The sequence below is a fragment of the Rhea pennata genome, chromosome 28 (assembly GCF_028389875.1).
Source record: "Rhea pennata isolate bPtePen1 chromosome 28, bPtePen1.pri, whole genome shotgun sequence".
NCBI classification, from domain to species: Eukaryota; Metazoa; Chordata; class Aves; order Rheiformes; family Rheidae; genus Rhea; species Rhea pennata.
In genome coordinates this window covers 4,921,330-4,941,646 of record NC_084690.1, presented here as the reverse complement: position 1 = coordinate 4,941,646, position 20,317 = coordinate 4,921,330, and the positions used below count along the sequence as shown (strand labels likewise).

Sequence of the window (20,317 nt, the reverse complement as noted above, 5' to 3'; positions counted from 1 at the left end):
AAGTCTTGCTTGCTCGTTTCCAGCTTGCTCTCTGTACCATCAGCACCCATGTGAAAGAGCAGCAGAGGGTAGCAGTCCGATGAGCGGACAAGCCTTGGCAGCCTTTCAGAAACATCTTGTATCCACGCCCCAGCAGGCAGCAAACCTCTCCAGAGGAGGGGTCAGGTCGGCAGATAGGCACCTCCGTACCCCGCAGCACGGAGTCACCCACTGCAACCACTCGTCGCCTCTTCCGAGTGGTCACGCAAAGCTCGGGGTCTGAAAGCCCAGTTGCTTCCCTTGAAGTCAGGTCTGGGTCCTCCACTCCCTGGTGGGTACTAAACCCGTTCTTCAACTGTAAGTCCAAGTCTATAGGAGGATTAGGGGCCTTTCTTCTTCTTCTTCTTCTTCTACGAGAAGCAACTAGTTTCCAGCCTTCTTCTGCAGTGCTGTGCTGAACTATTTCACTCTGCACAGAGCCTTCCAGCATCTCCCCTGCTGCAGGGGACCGGGACTCCCGCAGCGGTGTGGTCTCCAAGAACGCCCTGCCCATCTCCTGCTCACTTTCTCGCGTGCTTCGCAGTCTGCTGGCTTCATCCCGCAACTCTCTGACTTGACGACACAAATCGTCAACAGGAGCACGCCTCTGGCAGGAGGGCGGGCCACCAGCGCAGGCCTTCTGCAGAGCCCCCACGCGCTCCCCGCAGCCCCGAGACCTGCGGGGCGGCGTCTGCTGCAGGAGGCTCCGCCTGGGCTGACGCTTCCAACGCAGCCGAGGCAGCGGTGCCGACCGCGACAGGCCGAGGTGCTTCGCGGCGAGCTGTGGCCGCGCCTGCGAGAGCGGGCACCGCTGGGGCTGGCAGAAGAGAGCGGCAGCGGCGTCCTCTCGCGCCCAGCGCGCTGCTCCCGCGCGAGCCGCTGCGTCCGCTCGCTCCGCGGCGATGCGCCCCCATGTATGCACCAGTACATCCCAATGCACACCTGCACACACCACCATACACCCCAGTACACACATGCACACCCCACTGTACGCACCAGTACACCCCAGTACACCCCCACACCATGTACATACCAGTACAGCTCAGTACACCCCAGTACACAGCTGCACGCACACCAGTACACACCAGTACAGCTCAGTACCCCCCCTTGTATACCTCAGTACACACCAGCACACAGCCGCACGCACCCCGGTACACACCAGTACAGCCCAGTGCACCCCACTACACACCTGCACCACTCTGTACACACCAGTACAGCCCAGTGCACCCTGCTACACACCTGCACCGCTCTGTACACACCAGTACAGCCCAGTACCCCTCCTTGTACACCTCAGTACACCCCAGTACACAGCTGCACGCACACCAGTACACACCAGTACAGCTCAGTACCCCCCCTTGTATACCTCAGTACACCCCAGCACACAGCCGCACGCACCCCAGTACACACCAGTACAGCCCAGTGCACCCCACTACACACCTGCACCACTCTGTACACACCAGTACAGCCCAGTACCCCTCCTTGTACACCTCAGTACACCCCAGCACACAGCCGCACGCACCCCAGTACACACCAGTACAGCCCAGCGCACCCCGCTACACACCTGCACCGCTCTGTACACACCAGTACAGCCCAGTACCCCTCCTTGTACACCTCAGTACACCCCAGCACACAGCCGCACGCACCCCAGTACACACCAGTACAGCCCAGCGCACCCCGCTACACACCTGCACCGCTCTGTACACACCAGTACAGCCCAGTACCCCCCCTTGTACACCTCAGTACACCCCAGCACACAGCCGCACGCACCCCAGTACACACCAGTACAGCCCAGCGCACCCCGCTATACACCTGCACCGCTCTGTACACACCAGTACAGCCCAGTACCCCCCCTTGTACACCTCAGTACACCCCAGCACACAGCCGCACGCACCCCAGTACACACCAGTACAGCCCAGTGCACCCCGCTACACACCTGCACCGCTCTGTACACACCAGTACAGCCCAGTACCCCCCCTTGTACACCTCAGTACACCCCAGCACACAGCCGCACGCACCCCAGTACACACCAGTACAGCCCAGTGCACCCCACTACACACCTGCACCGCTCTGTACACACCAGTACAGCCCAGCGCTCCCCTGCGTGACCCCAGCACACCCCAGCACGCAGCAGCCCCCCCACCCCTTCCCCCCACGCCCGGCGCGGCCGCGCAGGCCCCGCCCCGCCCACTGCCCCGCCCACAGCCCCGGCCCCGCCCACGGCCCCGCCCACGGCCCCGCCCACGGCCCCGTTCACAGCCACGGCCCCGCCCACGGCCCCGCCCACGGCCCCGGCCCCGCCCACGGCCCCGCCCACAGACCCGCCCACAGACCCGCCCACGGCCCCGCCCAGGTCTCGCGAGAGCGGCGCGGGGTGGGGGGGGGGGGGGGGGGCGGTGGCGCGGGCGGGGCGGGCGCAGAGCGGCGGCGGCTCCGCACCGCGCACCGCTCCGCACCGCGCACCGCACCCCGCTCCGCACCCCGCTCCGCTCCGCTCCGCGATGGAGGCGGCGGGCGCGGCGGCGCGCTGGGCGCCCACGCACGTGCAGGTGACGGTGCTGCAGGCGCGGGGGCTGCGCGCCAAGGCGGCGGCGGGCGGCGGCGGCAGCGACGCCTACGCCGTGATGGCGCTGGGCGGCGAGAAGTTCTCCACGTCGGTGGCGGAGCGCTGCCAGGGCCGGCCCGTGTGGCGCGAGGAGGCCGCCTTCGAGCTGCCGCCGCCGCCGCGGCCCGCCGCGCTGCGCCTCACCGTGCTCCACCGCGCCCTCGTCGGCCTCGACAAGTTCCTGGGCCGCGCCGAGGTCGACCTGGCGGCGCTGCGGGCCGACGGCGCCCGGCGGCACTCCAGGTGCGGGGACGGGGGTCGGGGGAGGCCGGGGGGGCTGGGGGGGGGTCGGGGGGAGGCCGTGTGGGGCGCTGGGGGGGCCCTGTAGGCCGGGGGGTCGGGGGGAGGCCGTGTGGGGCGCTGGGGGGGCCCTGTAGGCCGGGGGGTCGGGGGGAGGCCGTGTGGGGCGCTGGGGGGGCCCTGTGGGTCGGGGGGAGGCCGTGTGGGGCGCTGGGGGGGCCCTGTGGGTCGGGGGGAGGCCGTGTGGGGCGCTGGGGGGGCCCTGTGGGTCGGGGGGAGGCCGTGTGGGGCGCTGGGGGGGCCCTGTAGGCCGGGGGATCGGGGGGAGGCCGTGTGGGGCGCTGGGGGGGCCCTGTAGGCAGGGGGGTCGGGGGGAGGCCGTGTGGGGCGCTGGGGGGGGCCCTGTAGGCCGAGAGGGCCGTGTAGGGGGCTGGGGGGGGGTCGGGGGGAGGCTGTGTGGGGCGCTGGGGGGGGCCTTATGGGCCAAGGGAGGGCCGTGTGGGGCGGGGGGAGGCTGTATGGGGCCTGTTGGCCAAGGGAGGGCGGGGGGGGCCGGGGGGCCCCTGTGGGGCGGGGGGAGGTGGTGTGAGGGGCCCCTGTGGGACAGGGGGAGCCGTGCGGGTCAGGGGGAGGCCGTGTGGGGGGCTGTGGGGCCCCTGTGGGCCAGGGGAGGCCGTGTGGGGCAGGGGAGGGTTCAGGTGGGCCGTGTGGGGGGCTAGGGGGGAGTTTAGGGGGCCCCTGTGGGGCCGGGGAGGGCAGGGGGGAGTTGGAGGGCCCCTATGGGCTGGGGAAGGGCTCCTGTAGGGTCGGGGTGGGTCTGTGTGGGGAGTTAGGGGGCTTGGGGGGGGGCGAGGGAGCAGTTAGGGGGCCCCTGTGGGCCGGGGGGGGGGCTCCTGTGGGGTTGAGGTGGGTCTGTGCAGGGAGTTAGGGGGCTCGGGGGGACCGAGGGGGCAGTTAGGGGGCCCCTGTGGGCCAGGGGGGGCTCCTGTGGGGTTGAGGTGGGTCTGTGCGGGGAGTTAGGGGGCTCCTGTGGGGAGCTCGGGGGTCTGTGGGGGATCTGTTTGGGGAGTTATGGTCCTGTGTGGGGTGGAGGGGCATATATGGAGGGTTGGGGGGCCCGTTTTGGCCAAGGGGGTTGTATGGGAGGAGTTAAGGGGTCCATATGGGATGAGGGGTGTTTGTGGGGAGCTGGGGGGCGTGTGGGGGGCAGTTAGGGGGCCTATGTGGGGCAGGAAGAATCCTTGTGGCAAGTTGGGGGGTCTGTGCGGTGAGTTAAGGGGTCTGTGGGGCAGGGGGGCCCGTGTGGAGAGTTAGTGGGTCTGTGTGGGGCGAGGGGGGGGCTGTGTGGTGCTGGGAGGGTTTTGTGGGGAGTTTGGAGGCCTGTGTGGGACAGGAGGGATCCTTGTGGTGAGTTAGGGGTCTGGGGGGCAGGTTGTGTGGGGCACTGGGGGATCTCTGTGGGGCAGAGGGCCTGCGTGGGGCTGGGGGGAGTTGTGTGGATGGGCCGAGCAGTGGAGCCTCAGGGGCTGGCCGGGTGCTGGGGAGGCCCCCTGTGCCCCACGGAGGCAGGGGTCACCAGGACTGCCGAGGACCCCCGTGTCCCCTGTGCCCCCCTACACCTCGGGGGGCCGAGGACAGCGGCGGGGGTGCCCAGCGTCCCATAGGGACCTCTGCCCGGTGGGAGACCCCAGGGTGGCGACGGGGGGGGCCCTTACACCCCATGGGGGTGGGGTGGGGGGCCGTGGGGCAGGTCTGGTCCGCAGCTGCCTGGCCGGAGGGAGCGCGCTCCCGCTTCTGTGCGGGCCGGGAAGCGGACGTGGCGCTGCTTTCAGGACAGCCCTGCTCCGTGCTCGAGTTTCCTTTTTAAATATTTATGCACGAACGTTAACAATTCGCACTCGGAACGGTGATGTTGATTAAAGAGGGTTAATGCATTTGAAACGCCTTCTTGGTGCGACAGAGAAAGCACTGTACAAGCTGACAGTGTGTGTGTTTTTCTTAATAAATACTAATCACTTGTAAGAGTAGATAATCCAGTCTTGTACGGATTCACTGAACTATTGTTCGCAAGGCGCCGAATTGGGACACTTTTCCTGTAGTACTGAGTGCCAGGTCTGTGTCATACTTGCACCTTTTAACACAAACACGTTTGGATTACTTTAAAAATCACGGGGCTGGTTACTGAGACGGTTTTACTGCGAGTCAACAGCACTAGGGCAGCGTGAATGTTCATTAGTGATGTGGTTTGAGGTAGCTGGTGAGTCACCTCTTAACTCACCTGAGCAGAGCCAGGTATTAACACCAGTTTGGCCGAAGCTGAGTTTCTTGACGAAGTCGTGTAATGCTACTTGAGAAGTGTTAATTATAATGTAGCTGTCATTACAGGCTGTGGAGGTAGTGTCAGGTGTTAATGTGTTTACGCTGTAGAACCTAATGTGCCTTCGGTCATCGAAGTTAAGGTCAGAGTCAGCCCTGTGAAGCAAGCATGGAGGGTGCTTCCAGGCTGATTTCTTTCTGTCCAGGCCAAAAACTAATTGAGGAAAGATACAACTTTGATGCTCCTGGGAAAACTTAAGATCTTTCTGGTTGTTAGTCTCCCCTCTGCCCCCTGTTTTCTGTTTGAAGCCTGTTTCTTCTGTTATTATGTAGTTGCTGTGTTGACATAGCTGTAAAGGGCTGATTTTATTTGGAAAATAAATGCATGTTAATTGTGAGATGCATATTAATATAATAGTAAGATTGTGTCCAAAAGCTCCTATTAGCAATGTTAAAAAGGAAATGAAATGAAGAAAGCAATGCAGGCAAATTTCTTTTTCTAAATGAATTATTTTGACTTCTTTTCAAGTAGGGGCTGAAGGAATCTTATGCCTTCATATGAATGTAGAGGATTTACTTGCAATACATAAAATGATCCCTTATGTGTAAGCAGCATTAGGCAGTAGTGTTTGATATGTTCAAATGTAAGTGTGGAGGCTTCTTTGTAACAGGAAGGCTGGAGGAGACTTTTATTAACAAGATGGCCTTTTAGAATTACTTAAAGGTGTAGGAGTGACATTCTCTTCATGCAGCCGTAGCCTAAAGCTGCTAAAAATGAGCCTTACATGATTAAAATAAATCTGTCCAAGCAGAAATAGTTTGAAGATGCATTTCACTGATTTCATTTCAGAGCGGTATGACTATTCTAAGGCTTAAAATACTGGTTGTTTGCAATTAAAAAAAGATATATTTTATTTAAAAGTTTCATATAATTTCAGAGGGAGTGTGTTAGTACATTATTTACTTTCAGCAAATCAAATTTAAATGCATGTAGTAGTGTAATTCCTTTTAGAAATGATGTCCATATTAAAGTCAGTGTTAAGTTACCTTTCCTTGACCATAGTCTTTATTTTGGATGCCCTGTGTAAATATGGCTTTTTCTTTCCTTTAAAGAAACCACAAAGAATGCGTGCAACGCATCACCTTGGCATTAAAACTATAAAGATGTACGAATGCTCCTTGGAATTAGTGCATTTTAGAATGAAAGTGGTTAGTGAGGTCGTGCATTAAAGGCAAAAGATTTGTGCTTCCCATACTTGCAGCTAAGACAAAATGTTAACAGTTGCCTGGCTGGATTTGATGGGTGCGTAGGAAGCTGCATGTTGCCATTACAAGAGCATGGTTTCAGGGACGTGATGAATATAACAATGTGACATCTTCTTATGAAATCTGTTCCCTTCTAATAATGCCCAGTGCTGTTGTCTTGTGACTTCTGAATATGTAACTGTAGAGTGAACGTACTCATTTTCCTTTATTATGTTTCTCTGTAGCAGATTTTTTGAATTGTCTTCATGGAACCTTAACTTAATGCTCATTTGCTTGAATTTACTCCTGAAGTAAATTGCCTTTTCCTATTTGCTTTCATTGCTTCCATTATACCTTGAAAGCATTGAAGTGCAAATTTGATGGTTAGGTAGATTAGCCTACTATGATTCCTTTATTGTAATTTACTGGCTGCTGTGGGAGGAAAAAGCCAGTATTTTCTGAGCTGCCTTTCCTGTCAGTTCTGTGGAGTCAGGAAATCTGCAGCTCCTAGCACGAGACAAAAAAAAAAAAAAAAAAAAAAAAAAGCTGGTATGTACTGTGGATAACTTTTTTCCCCTTGTGCTAATGTGGTTTGAATGTTATTAAGTAGGACATGCGGAATGGCAATTGAGTAAGTATAATAGCCACATGCGGAGAGTGTTCTAACAGTTCAGATACTGTCAGTGCTTTACCATTTGCTCTGTATTAATATTCTGAAACTGCATTTCAGAAATTGGTAAGGTTCTGTCAGTAATTAATATTGTTTCTGATGCTAGGCAATTATTAGTTCATTAAGGTAAATGAAAAGCCCCAGAAGTTCCATAATATGTTTTGGTTCTCATTCTGTTGATTAGGGGTTCTATAGCTTAAGAAACATTATGATAGCAACTGAAAAGAAATTGGAATGAAAGGTATGAGGGTGTGGCATACGCATTCAAGCTTTCTAATACCAGTGTCAGTTCTCTGAGGCTGCTTCTTAAATACCCACTTCAAATTCTTAACCTCTGAGTTTTGAGAAGGCAGGCAAGAGTGTAGGAAAAGTGAAGTATGTGAATTCCATGTTGTGTGTCTCTCTTAACTCTCCGTGGTTTGCATTTAAAAAAATTTCACTAATAACTTTATGATGAGAAACTGTTTTCTTTGGCATCCATGATCATATGATTATGACATTTGTAAGATTTAAGATTTTTATTTTTCTATACTGTAGGCTTATTCCATTCTTAAAATGTAAATATCATCTGTTGTTCAAAATTATTTGCACTTATCAAGAATTTGTTTATGTACTAAATCTTTTTGTTTTTAAAGGTGGTATAAGCTTCATTCCAAACCAGGGAAAAAGGAAAAGGAGAGAGGAGAGATTGAAGTGGATATCCAGTTCATGAGGAGCAACATGACAGCCAGTATGTTTGATTTATCCATGAAAGACAAGTCTCGCTCTGCATTTGGCAAGCTCAAAGACAAGCTGAAAGGAAAGAGGAGCAGTGGGCTTTCTGACACGGCATCAGCAATCATTCCAAGCACAAGTCACTCCCCAGCTGACAGCGAAGATGAGTCAGTTGAGAAGGAAAAGAAGAAATCAAAGTTCAAAACGCTGTTTTCCAAACCTGGTCTGCAAAAGACTTCTATTTCCCAATCCATGTCAGTCTTACCTACACATCAGCCTGTAACTGAGAAAGTTAGGCTTAGACCTAGTGATTTTCAATCAAGATGGGATGATGATGACGAATCTGAGACATCTCCAACTTCAGACAGTGAGTATTTGCACTTGTTGCACTGATGAAGTGCAAGCCCTTTTCCCAAAGCTTTGCTTGCAGTTTTCGCACTTTCTAAGATATTAGTTAGATTATTCTAAATGAACGAATCAGTAATAAGTCTCTTTTGTCCAAAGCAGTGGGTACGTATGTAAGCAGTTAGACATTCACAGTTTAAATTACATGTAGGGCTGCATGAGCAATGTCTGCACACGTTGTTAGTGCAGTTTCAGTGCAGTGTTTTTAGTTACCTAAAAGGTACAGGTGAGATCCAATACACTGAGGGTTTCTGGGAATAAGAGACCCAAAAGATCTTGAAGTTCCTGGAACAGCCAGACTCTTGTGATGCTTCTCTTGTGAGCACTTAATGAGTTGTGAAGTGCTGAGAATGTGGTAATGAATGTCAGAGCAAGGGATGTTCTTTTGTCTTGAATGGCTTTTTTTTTTTTTTTTTTTTTTTCCCTTCAGAAGGCTTCAGAAACACCCTTGAAGAGAAGTCATCTCCCTCTCCTGTATCTAAATTTCATAAAATAGCAAATTTGGACAGTAGACAACTAAACCAAATAAACATTAGCAATACCAAGAAAGAAGGTCTCTCTCTATTTGGTGGCCTTAAATCCAAAAGTGATCCTATTTCCAAGTCTAGTTTGTGTATCAATGGCAGTCATGTTTACATGGAAGAGAATATGCCTAAGGACAATACTCCAGCTTCTTCCCCATCCCCTCACAACTTCAGGAAGAAGCAGCTCTTTACTTCAGAAGAGAACCTGTCTTCCAAATTTGCTAAAGGACCTGAAGAGACAGGAAGAACATCTCCTAGTGGTATTTTGTCTGGGTCTGCATCACTGGACACTTTTAAATCTATGACTTTACCATCATATAAATTGCTTAGCAGTGAAGATTATATGGAGACTAATGTTCCTCTGACAGTTGATATTACTAAAGAGAACAAAAAAATAGACCACAAAAAGTCTGCCTTATTCTCTCTGGTCACAGGGAGAAAGGAAACAGTGAAAAACAATGATGTTGAAAGTATTCCAGATAGGTCTTTGAAGGAGGAAGAAAGCAAAGTTTCAGAAGAGAAAAGTGAAGAAGAGACCAAACATCTTGAAATTCCAGCAGATTTAAGCAAAGGAAATCCTTTTGAAAATAGTAATGAAGAAGAAACCTTCAAAAATAAGCAACCACTCAACCCGTTTGAAGAAGACCGGAAACCCGAAAAAGCTGCAGCATCGGCAAAGACGACCCAGACTAAAGCTGTCAAACCCAGGTTAGTTTTGTTTGTTTCAGCTGTTGATAAAAATAGCTAAGTACAGAAGTCGTACGCTTTAACTAGACTGCTTTCGATCAAGGAAAAGCTTCTGAAGTTGTTATCCTGTGTGCCATAGAGATGTTTTATTCTGTAGGGTATTCTGTTTTTTTTGTGCTAGACATTGGATGCATTGATAGCAGTTAGTAATTTGAGTTCTGTCTAGATATGAATAAGAGGTTGACATAGCAACATGCCTCATAGGTGATGATGAAGTAACAGTTCTCTGCAAGTGCAAATATCTTTTTCAGATATTACAGAGGTAACTTTTCTGGCTGTATCTTTTGCAAAAACTAACATTCTACCTAAGCTATGTGGTTTGAAATATACCCAGGACCTGAAATACCAGTTCTAACATCTCTATTTTTTTCTTCTGTGCTATGGTTTTCAAAATAGTTAATCTTGAAGCCATTCTGCTTTTGACATTGTTCACAGCAACGTGAAATCCATTTCTGTGAATTTACACATAAAGGCTTTTTCGAAAATTCTGTTCTTGTGTTCCTTATATGTATCTGTGTGTGTGTATGTATATGTGTATATATGGGTGTGTGTGATCTCACATGTGTATATCCTGCATATATATATGTGTGTGTATATATATACACATACATATGTAAGAACAAATGTCCTACTAATAAAACTGTGTATTGTATCTGTCTTTAACATCCTGTTCTCAGTGCTTCTCATGTTTAAATGCCTTTCATGTGTGTCTTACTAATGAAACTGCTTGGAATGCAAAAGATGAGATAGATCCCTGTTGTCTGCTTTTAAGCAACTAATTGTTCAAAGTCTGCAGCAGCAGTGTTCTGACATTTATCTAGTATGATATAAGCAATCATTTAAATATCATTGAGTCTATTAGATAGGTTCTTCGTGCCTCTTGCAGGCTAATTCGTCTCCAGTGTGTTAGGAATCAGAGTCTGGTGCTAAAGCTTGTCTGTTCCTGCCTCGTGTTGATCTGCAAGTGACATGCAAGTTTTTTGTCCCTTTTGCAGACTGGGCGTGTCTTCAGAGGAGGAAACCAAAGCCACACTTCCTATTTTTGCACCTGATTCCCCTCCTTTCCTTTCTGTACACCATATCAGTAGTGACAATAATCCTTTTATTTCTAAAACGAGACAAAAAGTTGAAGTGCCAGACTCTGAAAACATTGCTAGTTTCTCTGCACCTCTTCCTCCTTCTCTTCCTTCTGCTGCAAAGCTTTTGAATAGCAAGAACCCCTTTATTTCAACATGGGACAAAGAATCCAAAGCACTAGATTCTGAAAGCATTGCCAATTTCTCTTTATCTCATCATCTTGCAGCTTCTGTTCCTGAAACATTTCTTTCTGTGCAAATCTCTAGCAATGATAATAATCCTTTTACTTCTAAATGGGGACAGGGCTCACAGGGTCAGGATTTTGAAAGCTCTAGTGCTTGCCCTTCCTTGGATCACTCTGGTCCATCTGAACCTTGTCATCATTCTGACTGTCATTTTAATGAGAGTAACCCCTTTGTATGCAAGCCGGGGTTTGAACTAGATGCACCAGGTCTCAAAACTGTTGCTGGTTCTTCTCCTTTCTTGATTCCTTGTGAGGAAGACTGTTCCTCAATAGGAAACACTGGTAATCTGAAACACTCTCTTCATATGGCTTCAGGGAGCTCTTCAAATGTGGCTATAACTAGTAATTTAAATACTGTATCAAACTCTCCAGACACTCTTTCTGACAACCCTGACTTGGCTTCAAAGAAACAATGTGATTCACCAAAGGTTCAGGTAGAGACATCTTTAAAAAGAAGCCAGTTAAGCGATAGGAAACCTGTGACCTTTCTCTCTGAAGAACTGGAAGGTATTACATCAGGTGATGAGGATTTGGATGAGCAGCAATGTGCAAAACAGCCCTCTGATTTCTGTGAAATGTTATTCACAGATTTAGATGTAACAGGAGAGAGAGCAGAGTTTGCCCACAAACTAGAAAGAGAGTGCAACCCATCTTCAAAACTCCCTAGTGACAGCGTAATTTCCACTCAGAGCAAGGAGATCACTGTTCAGGGTGATGTGGAAATAGGCAGTACAAGCACTGAAACTTGCATGAAGGATGCCGAACACTTTGCATCTCTTTCTCAGTGTAATGATAACCTCTTACCAGAGAATGATGCTGAACAGCTATCTTCTGCTAAGAGCAAGCTAAAGGAGAATCAGGAAATCTTTAGTGAAAAGAGAACAGAAGAATGTAAACTCATGTTAGAGATTGAAGCAATTCCTTCTGATAAAAATAACTCCTTGTCACAAGTAGGACCTACCAAACCAACCTTCAGAGTTTGTACACTGCCCTTTCAGGAAGCTGATGCAGGAAGGGCTGACAGTGAGGCTAGTTCTGTGTTTGTCACACCAAAACCAGCACCACCACTGTCTTTATTGCTGAAGACATGCATGCCAGTTTCTCAGACTGGTGAGTTAAGTGGTGCTGTGCTTTCTTCAGATGATGATGTAAAATCTGCTTCTGGGCTTCCATTACGTAATGAGAAACCCTCAAGTGCTTATGAATACCCCTACAGAAATGATTCATTAAAAACTGTCACTCCAACAATAAATCTTAGAGATGATAGCAGTAATAGGCATTTAAAATATGAAGATGATGATTTATTTGATACTCTTGCAAATCTGAAGTCTGCCATTCCAGTTGCTGGAGACCATGGTTTGACATTGGCTAGTCTTCCAGTTATTCTAGAGGGAGGCTCTGATGATGAACTGCTGGAAGACTGTCAAGAGGACCATAACGTTACTGCAGATGATAAAAACACCTTGGAGGCTGGAAAGCACGCTATAGATATAATGCCTTTGAGTGAAGAACTGAAAGAGCATTCAGATAACAATTCTCCTGCAAACAGTGTACCTCTGTCTGCTCAGGAAGGAGGAAGTGTCCCTGATGCTTGTAATTCTAGCAAACTACCTGTGTTACCTGCAAGAGTACGCGTTTGCAGTGTAAATAATAAGATAGCTGACTTAAACGTAGGTGTGACATCGCATTCCAGTGAGTGTAATAGTCATTTTGAGAGACAAGAACTAAAAATAGAAACTGGTGTTGAAGAGAGTGCAGAGCGTGATTTCCTTGAGCCTTCTGCTTCTTCTTTCTCTGTGTCTAGTTCTTCCCAACCTTATTCTTCCTTTCACTCCCACCCATCTCACACTCAAAGTACTAGAGCAGAATCTTCGAAAAAGCCAACAGCAGAGGGCTTCGCTGATAAGGCAGAAAATTCTGGCAAGAAGAAACTTCTTCAGGCATGGATTTCACCCTCTGAAACATATCCTAACCAAACTCAGCAGAGTGGTGAAACCATGTCTTCTAAGCACAGGTGAGAGAATATCGGAAATGCATAGAAATATTTTAATGCTGGTTTGTGAGCCTTGCTTTTCCTTCCTGTGAGCATGGATCTGTCTTTTTAGCTGCAGAAATTTATTGGTTTTTGCAGTGATATGACATTATACAATCTTAATTTCCACTGACCTGTGGATTTGTTGGGGCCTGCATCCTATTATGCTAATGTAGTATCATCACTGTAACTTAATGAATGACACCAGATAAATCTGTCTGTCTACTCAGTACTGAGAGCCCTTGTACGGCCTTGCTGTTCATAACAGCACTACCTCTTATGAGTTCTGGCTGTTAAGGAAACTCAGTTACAGGTCATGTATAGGGTTATTCAAACAAATTAGGTTAAAGAGACTGGAGTTGTCAGTATTTCAGAAATAAAAAAAAAATGGTCACGGGTAGCCTTATAAACAGGGATGCTTGCTTTCATAGGAGAACTGAGCTCCTGAGCCTTAAAGTAAATTGCAGTGAACTTACTAGCAGCTAAAAGATTTAGCTCCTTTAAAAAGTGTGGTTGCTTTTTTTTGGAGCTGTCTGCAGCTCCTTCTGCCTGTTGGGGTACTGTTGTCTGAGGAAAAGTGCTGTTAACCTTAACTCTGAGTACTTGTATCTGCTAAACTCCATTGAGAGTATAGAATGATTCTGACTAGGTGTTTGCTGAGATACAGATAAAATAATTTTCCTACCTGTTAGAATTAGCAATATAAATCCTTCTTGAACATATGAAGATGGCACATTTGACTAGGCTCTTTTAGTAGTTTATAGCACAAGTTCAGTTCATGTAAGATAATTCATGTTTGCCCCAGGACTGTAAAAGTATTTGATATTTTGCAAGAACCACAAATATGTTCTTGTTAAGAACAAGCTTAAACATTAAAAGACCAAAGTAACTGCTCCTGTGTACTGCCTTCTCATGAAGACTGACCTTGCTTTTCTTTTGTAACATGCTATTCAGGATGTATTTCCCGTGTTACTGCTTCTTTATCTTGAATGCCTTAAGTCAATAAAAACAGTAGAAAGAACTGGAGTGTACCTATATAAAGCTTGCAATTTAGACAGAAATGCCTTATCTTCTTAAAGTTGTTTCTTTTATCGAGAGAGAGAATGATAGGAATTTCCCCTAATTTATTGCTGTATTTGTTTTTAGTCTGAAGATCTGTATAATCTTGGTGTGACTTACACTGCCTAAATAGCGTGTGCCTTTTTTAACATTACAGACTTCAGCCTGTGAAGCCAATGAATGCCACAGCAAGCAAGTCTCAAACTAAAAACATGAATGTCATCAGCACTATGAATGAAAAGCTGCTTGAGATGAGCATAAAGGTATGGAAGAAAGTGGCAGTTTTTTAAACTGAAGCACTAAATTGAACAATTTGTGTTTTTGTAATAGTTTGTCTAGGCTCATTTCATGCCCTGTCTTTGGCCGAAAAAGAACAGTGGTCATGCTCAGACTGTGGGCAGTCCCTAGTGATGGGGACAGTTTTTTCTGCAAACTAATCTGTAACAGAATTGAAGCCTCTTAATTTTACAGGGAATTCTCAGTGGAGAGAACTGGGGGCCTCTTTTGATTCCCAGTAAATGAGCGGGCTGTGCATGAGATAGTTACAACAGGAGTGACAGATGACTTGAGAGCTTTGCTACTTCTTGAAGATAGGTCCTCTTTAAGGTGTGTAGGAGCTGCGTAATTTTTCAAAAATCTTTTTTGGAGATCCCAAATTAATCATCTTTTTGGACATGTCTGTCCCCAGAGCTTCTTTTCACCCTGAAATAAAATACGCAGCTCTTAAAGCTGAGAAGGCAGGAAAACTTAGCCTCAAGGTGGCTCTTGCCTTGAAATAAGTCTCGTTAATATCCTGTGCAGTTTGAGAGACCAGATGCATGTTATTAAAGCATGGTTGCATCCTAGAAGTGTAGCTGTGCAACTTGCATAGTTGCTTAGACTTAAAAGACTTTTTCCCCACAATCTTTATTCCAAAAGAGATCTTTAAAGTGAATAAACCTTTATTTGAAAAAGACGGTGGTTTCAGTTGCATCACGAGACTTGAGTCCCGGCTTAAAATCCGTATCGATCAGAACTGCACAGAAGCACCTCTGGGTCAGCAGAGGAAAAACACTGGGTTTCATGATTGTCTCTAAGGGTGACTGGGGATTTATGGGGAGGTAGTACCAAAATAGCTGTAGTGCCTCCTTCTGGCAAAAGTGGGAAAGAAGAAAATGCAAATTAAATATTAAACAATTTAAATTGGCCTTTTTTGAAAACTTGTAACTGGTGATACTGCATTCAAAATTATACTTGATCTTGCAATCATGCAAGCCTGTTGTATGAGTACTCCCTGCAAAAGTATTGCCTAGGCTAACACTTTGTTTTTGCATCTCATAAAGTAGGTTGACAAATTGACCGAAACTGCTAAGTCTTTGTCATGTTTGCTTAAAAATTGAAAGCAGACTTTTAACAGCAACTATGTCTTCTGTGTTTTTTTTACAAAGAATTAAATCTGAAAGGGCTATTTGAGTGTTCCTTGCTAATTAATGTGAACTTGGCTTTCATAGTTATTTAAGCAATAGCTCTCCCTGTGCTTGTTGATTCAGAAAGTGCTTTAAAACATTTTTTGGTAGTTCGTGATGCATGGCTGTAATTATCATGCATCTTCAGTAAGCTAAAATGGACTTTTTTTACCTGGAGTAAACATGACATTCTTTCAACATAAACTGTAGCAAGGTGTTGAATTAAAAAACTGACATTATACAAAGATTTTCATGCTAAGAGTTTGGCTAGTTGCCTTCCATAGGGGCCATCTCATTCTGAGCCTACCTTCTGTTTTGAGACTTCTAAGCTCCTTAAATTGGGTTCCTCTGCCATAGCCAAGTAGTGTTTATTTACTCTTAGGGAACTGTTCTTCCCCCAAATATTTTGAAAAATGTATTCTGCATTCTGGAAGTTTGTGAATGTGTAGTGTTCTGTATTAAAGTACTTGATGAGATTTGCTAATGGCCCAAAGGGTGCTTTGTAGTGGAAAGCTGGACTGGCCTGGCCTGCCAGTCTCTCCCTGTCATTGTTAGCGCTTAAGTTATTGTGAAGCTTGGCTTTGGGCAGCCTGCTCTTCTTGAGCAGTAAAGCTGTAATGACCGTTCTGAAATGTCGTTTGCAAGGAACTTTTAATAAGACAGGAAGCACAGGAATACCTTTGAAAAGTAATTGTGTTTCTACAAATGCCACGTGTGAAAATGTTCGTTGTGCTTTTTTTTAAAAAAAAAAAAAAAACTCAGCCAGCAAGGTGCGTGCTATTGTTAGCTGGAAATGCCTGTGTATCTACAGTGACCCTATTTATCTTCTCTCTTGAAGAAATATGATCCTTCAGATCCTGGCTATGCTTATGCTCAGTTAACATATGATGAGCTGATCCAGCTGGTCTTGAAACAGAAGGATACAATTATCAAGAAAGAACACCAGGTGCGTGAGCTTGAAGACTACATTGATAACTTGCTTGTCAGGGTCATGGAAGAAACACCAAACATTCTTCGTGTTTCCACCTCTGGAAATAAAAAAGCTGGAAAGATATGAGAGTTCTCTGAACTTTGAACAAAAGACTGAATTCCTGCCAGTGGAGTTTGATTAATAAGGAAGTGAAGTAGGTGGGACTGGTGTGCTGCCCACAGGAAATGACATTTTTCCTGTTTCTGACTTGAGCAACTATCAAATTGATTTGTAGTTGCATCAGGTTTTATATATGGAGTCCAGAAATGGAGTCAACTTCTCGTATTTATTTTTTGGTATCTCTTTGTTATTGGGGAAGATTTGTTACGGAATCTAATCCACAGGCTGATCATGATGTCAGGAATGAAGGGTTTTTTGATAAGCTTTGCCTGCCAGCAAGGCACTGATGATCCTTTATGAAGATTTTTTTTTTCATCGTTCTGTTTCTTAGCAACTTTGACAGATCAATTACTCTTTTTTTTTCACACTCTAAGTTGTAGTGCAATATAAAACCTTGTACAGTAGAGCTTGAGGGTTTGCTTTGCTTTGAATAACTACACTGGAGAAATCCAAAAGAGTTATGCTTCAGAATAAGGCTGCTTGAGTGTATTTTAAAACTATTTAATGCCCTAACAATTGAGTGCAAGTTAACTCTTAGTTTGGAAAGGAAGAAGCGAAGGCAAATTACTGACATAAATATTGTTTCAAGGGTGTTCTCCAAGAAATATATGTAACTTTGGGCCAAAGGTGTAGTAAATTAGAAGCTGTTATTTCATAGTCATCAAACAACCTGACAGCCTGATTTGAAGGTTGTTAAACAAGGGAGGCAAAGGTACACCCAGTTCCTGTTCTGTATTCTGAAATAGGTATGGACTTTGCAGTATGTGTGTTTGGCCTGTGTCTCTTGCTGTATGACAGTTCTGTGACAATTACGATACTATACCATTGCAGTTTACTAATTCTAAATATTTTGGATTTTGGAACCGGGGCTTACCTTGGAACAGCTTTCAAAGGTGGTCAGTCTTGTAATACTTCCTTGCATACATTCCTTACACATCTAAGAAAGGAACCAATTCGTTCTCCTTTTGGGATGGGAGTTAGAATGTTAACTCTCAAATCTGATTTGGTTTTCGCTGTGGTTTGAAATTCAGAATGAGATGAAGATTTTATGTAGCTGAAAGTGTGTTGGTTTTGGAAGACAATCAGATACTTCTATCTCCTTCCTTAATTTGTGGCCTGATTGCAGCTTCATAGAGGACAGGTACATTCTCTTTCCTGTTTCCTCAGACAGAAAGTAATGATATAATGCTGTCAAGCAGCTGCTACAGCAGACCTCTTCCATGGAAAACTACACATGATTTTTTTTGTGGCAAGTTCTTGTCAATCATCATCAAATTAGATGCATCTTCACACCTCTTAGATTTATCAGGGTTGTGAGGGTGTGAGATGTAATAACAGGAAATGGTTTGGAAGGAAGTCAAAATACTGAAAGAATAGGTAGCAGAGAACAAAAACAAATGCTGTTACCTTCTGAAGTGGAAAGGGTTGATTAAGTCACTCTACATCTCCAAAGGGGTGAGTTTCTAACAGACATTCCTACAGCATAGCACTTTAATGAGTGGTAAGACTGGCTGGATTGACTTGTTAGTAGTCTGCTTAATATTTTCATAAAACACTGGAAACTACTGGAAGCTTCTCAAATACTGTATTTTTGTAGTGAAGAGTAGTTTAATATATTTGCCTAGATATATATATATTCTTTGGAAAATACAAAAAAAATGCTGTTAGTTACATTTGTTACTGTAAACTGGCTGGTTACCAAAGTATGGCATAGTAGTTGAAGCTTTTCTGATGCAGCTCTCCTTCAGGGAAAGCTGGAGTTGAAATAAACCTATTGCTTTAAGCATTAAGAGTCTTCTAAGACTTCAAGTACTTAAGAGATGAATGCTGAACTTTTATTTGAACGGATGTCTTCAGTGAAGGGGTAGCTTTTTTTTTTTTCTTTCTTACAGTACCCTCTTCTATGAATGAAGGGTCTGAAATGCAGAAGTTTTTAGCAGCATCTTCAGCTCTTGGCTGGTGGTTTAAATTTTGAATGGTACTGGTTGGCATTACTGAAAACTACTGCTGCTGCTTGTGCCTTGAAGCAGGGAGGAAGATGAACATTAATTTCAGTTTCCTCCTTGTGCCTCAGTGGATGTCTGGAAAGAAATGATTGCCTGTACCTCACTAATAAACCTGTCTTCTAGACTTTATTCCACAGCTTTCTGACTTTCTGGTTCAGAGAATCAGAGAAACCAGTAGTGCCTTTGAACAACAGCTTAATGATTTGAAATAAAAAATGGTATTACCAGTAGTCATAACTGGACACATGTTACGCAAAACTTAACTCTTGGTTTTTACTGGCCTTATTTTAAAATAATATGGGTACTACTTTGTCTTTGGCTGCTGAAATCATTGTGATAGTATGTATAATCCTTTGGGAGTAAGGACTTTTATGAAGCTTATACAGCTGATAACCTGCATTTCTGTTGGCAAGAGTGTGCATCTGGAAGTCGCACACACACTCACACTCTATATGCCAATAATAATCTTGAAGATGAAGCCTTAAAATTTAAAATGTCCTTTCTTGGTAGCCTTTTTGCCAGTTATGACTTTATCCAGTCACGTGAACTCCAAGTTCTGTGGCTTTTGCATCCTGGGTTGTTCTCTCCTGTGGTTACAGGCCTTAAGTCTCTCACTGAACAGCAGGAGTGCTGCTGCAAGGTAACAATCCTGTACAAGCTGCATCTTTACTTCAGTAGCTGTGAAAATGTTGCACAAATCTTTTACCTCAATCTTTTATTGGCAATATTATTTAAAGCCTTTTTTTGGCATAAGGGGTTTGGCATTTTATGTCCAACAAGGTGCTTAACCTTGTGAGTAATGACTTTGAGGCTTGAGAATCAAGTATATTGTTTTATTACTGAAGGATCTGAATGTATCTTTTACTGTTTATACTGTCTGCTTTTAGCCTGGGTACCTATGTGTTTTTAAATGATCTTTGGTTTTGTGGAACACTAAAATAAAAGTATCTTAAATCCAGTGTTCTGTTCACTTCGTTTTTTTTTCATAGTGAATTCTGAACTAGTACCTCTAGAAAGTGGAGAACACTGTATACAGAGATGTGGGGGAGATGGTTGGATGCTACACAGTAGCAGCCTCTGGCTTGTCTGGTCTCTCTTGTAGCAGTTATTTCTATGCAGTTTTTTCTGTGACTATTAAAGTAATCTGGTTTCTTGATAATTTCTCCTGAAGTCTACGATGTGCATTTTCACTCTTCCTGCAGGTACTGCCGTCTCTTCACAGACTCTTCTGGTGGCAGCATGTGGCCTGATGGTTTGACTTTAGAAAGCAGCTCCGGCTCACAAGTTGTTTGGGCCTTGTGGGGGAGGGAGGATCTACTAGACTAGTGCCTTGGGCGAGTTTTGTGTGTATAAAAAGCAGGTTAAAAATACAGTGGTTGCACGTCGCTGACCTGTAAAATGCAACTGTAGTCCGTGGCGCTAAAAGAGGAGAACGTCAACCATTCCATGTGACAAGCCCTGCTGCCCGAAACTCCTCATCCTCCAGGTATTTTTGGTTTAGTTCCATCCCTGTAAGCAATCTCTGCAGGACGTTCACAGTAAACAGCTCATGGGGTGGGGAAACCTGCTTGGCAAGCTCAGCATCATGAGAATCAAGAGTTTCTGTGAAGAGCAAAATGTGCAAAAGGTTTTCGGCCAGAGGCCTTGTTAAATCACCCTGGCAATAGCGCTGGTCCCTCAGACTCTAATTGTAATGGCCTTAAATTCTGGGCAGCAGATAAAAAGAATCACAGAGCCAGGCGGGAGAGTTAATCAGCCTTCCACTGTCTCGAGGACCTTTTAGCCTGAAACCTGTTTGTGCTGCAGGAGCCTGAAGTGCTGCCGTGCCTGTCCCCGCTGCGAGTGGCAACGTGTCGATGGCTGGCGCCGCCGTCCACATGGCG

General features: G+C 46.0%; 1 protein-coding gene across 3 annotated transcripts; it reads left to right on the top strand.

Annotated features, from left to right (window-relative positions):
• Positions 1 to 2,516: 2,516 nt before the first annotated feature.
• RAB11FIP1 (RAB11 family interacting protein 1) lies at positions 2,517 to 20,310 on the top strand. Of its 3 annotated transcripts, XR_009960906.1 has the most exons (8): positions 2,517 to 2,863; positions 7,727 to 8,172; positions 8,641 to 9,442; positions 10,477 to 12,816; positions 14,051 to 14,156; positions 16,177 to 16,284; positions 19,637 to 19,920; positions 20,241 to 20,310. XR_009960906.1 is itself a non-coding variant. In XM_062596693.1 (6 exons), the coding sequence occupies exons 1-6, from the start codon at positions 2,517 to 2,519 to the stop codon at positions 16,393 to 16,395; spliced, it is 4,260 nt and encodes a 1,419-aa protein (XP_062452677.1). In that variant the 3' UTR covers positions 16,396 to 19,392. The 3 variants fall into 3 exon arrangements, 1 of the variants encoding a protein (XP_062452677.1); XR_009960907.1 differs by lacking the exon at positions 16,177 to 16,284; XM_062596693.1 differs by lacking the exons at positions 19,637 to 19,920; positions 20,241 to 20,310 and having other exon boundaries at positions 16,177 to 19,392.
• The last annotated feature ends 7 nt before the right edge of the window (positions 20,311 to 20,317 follow it).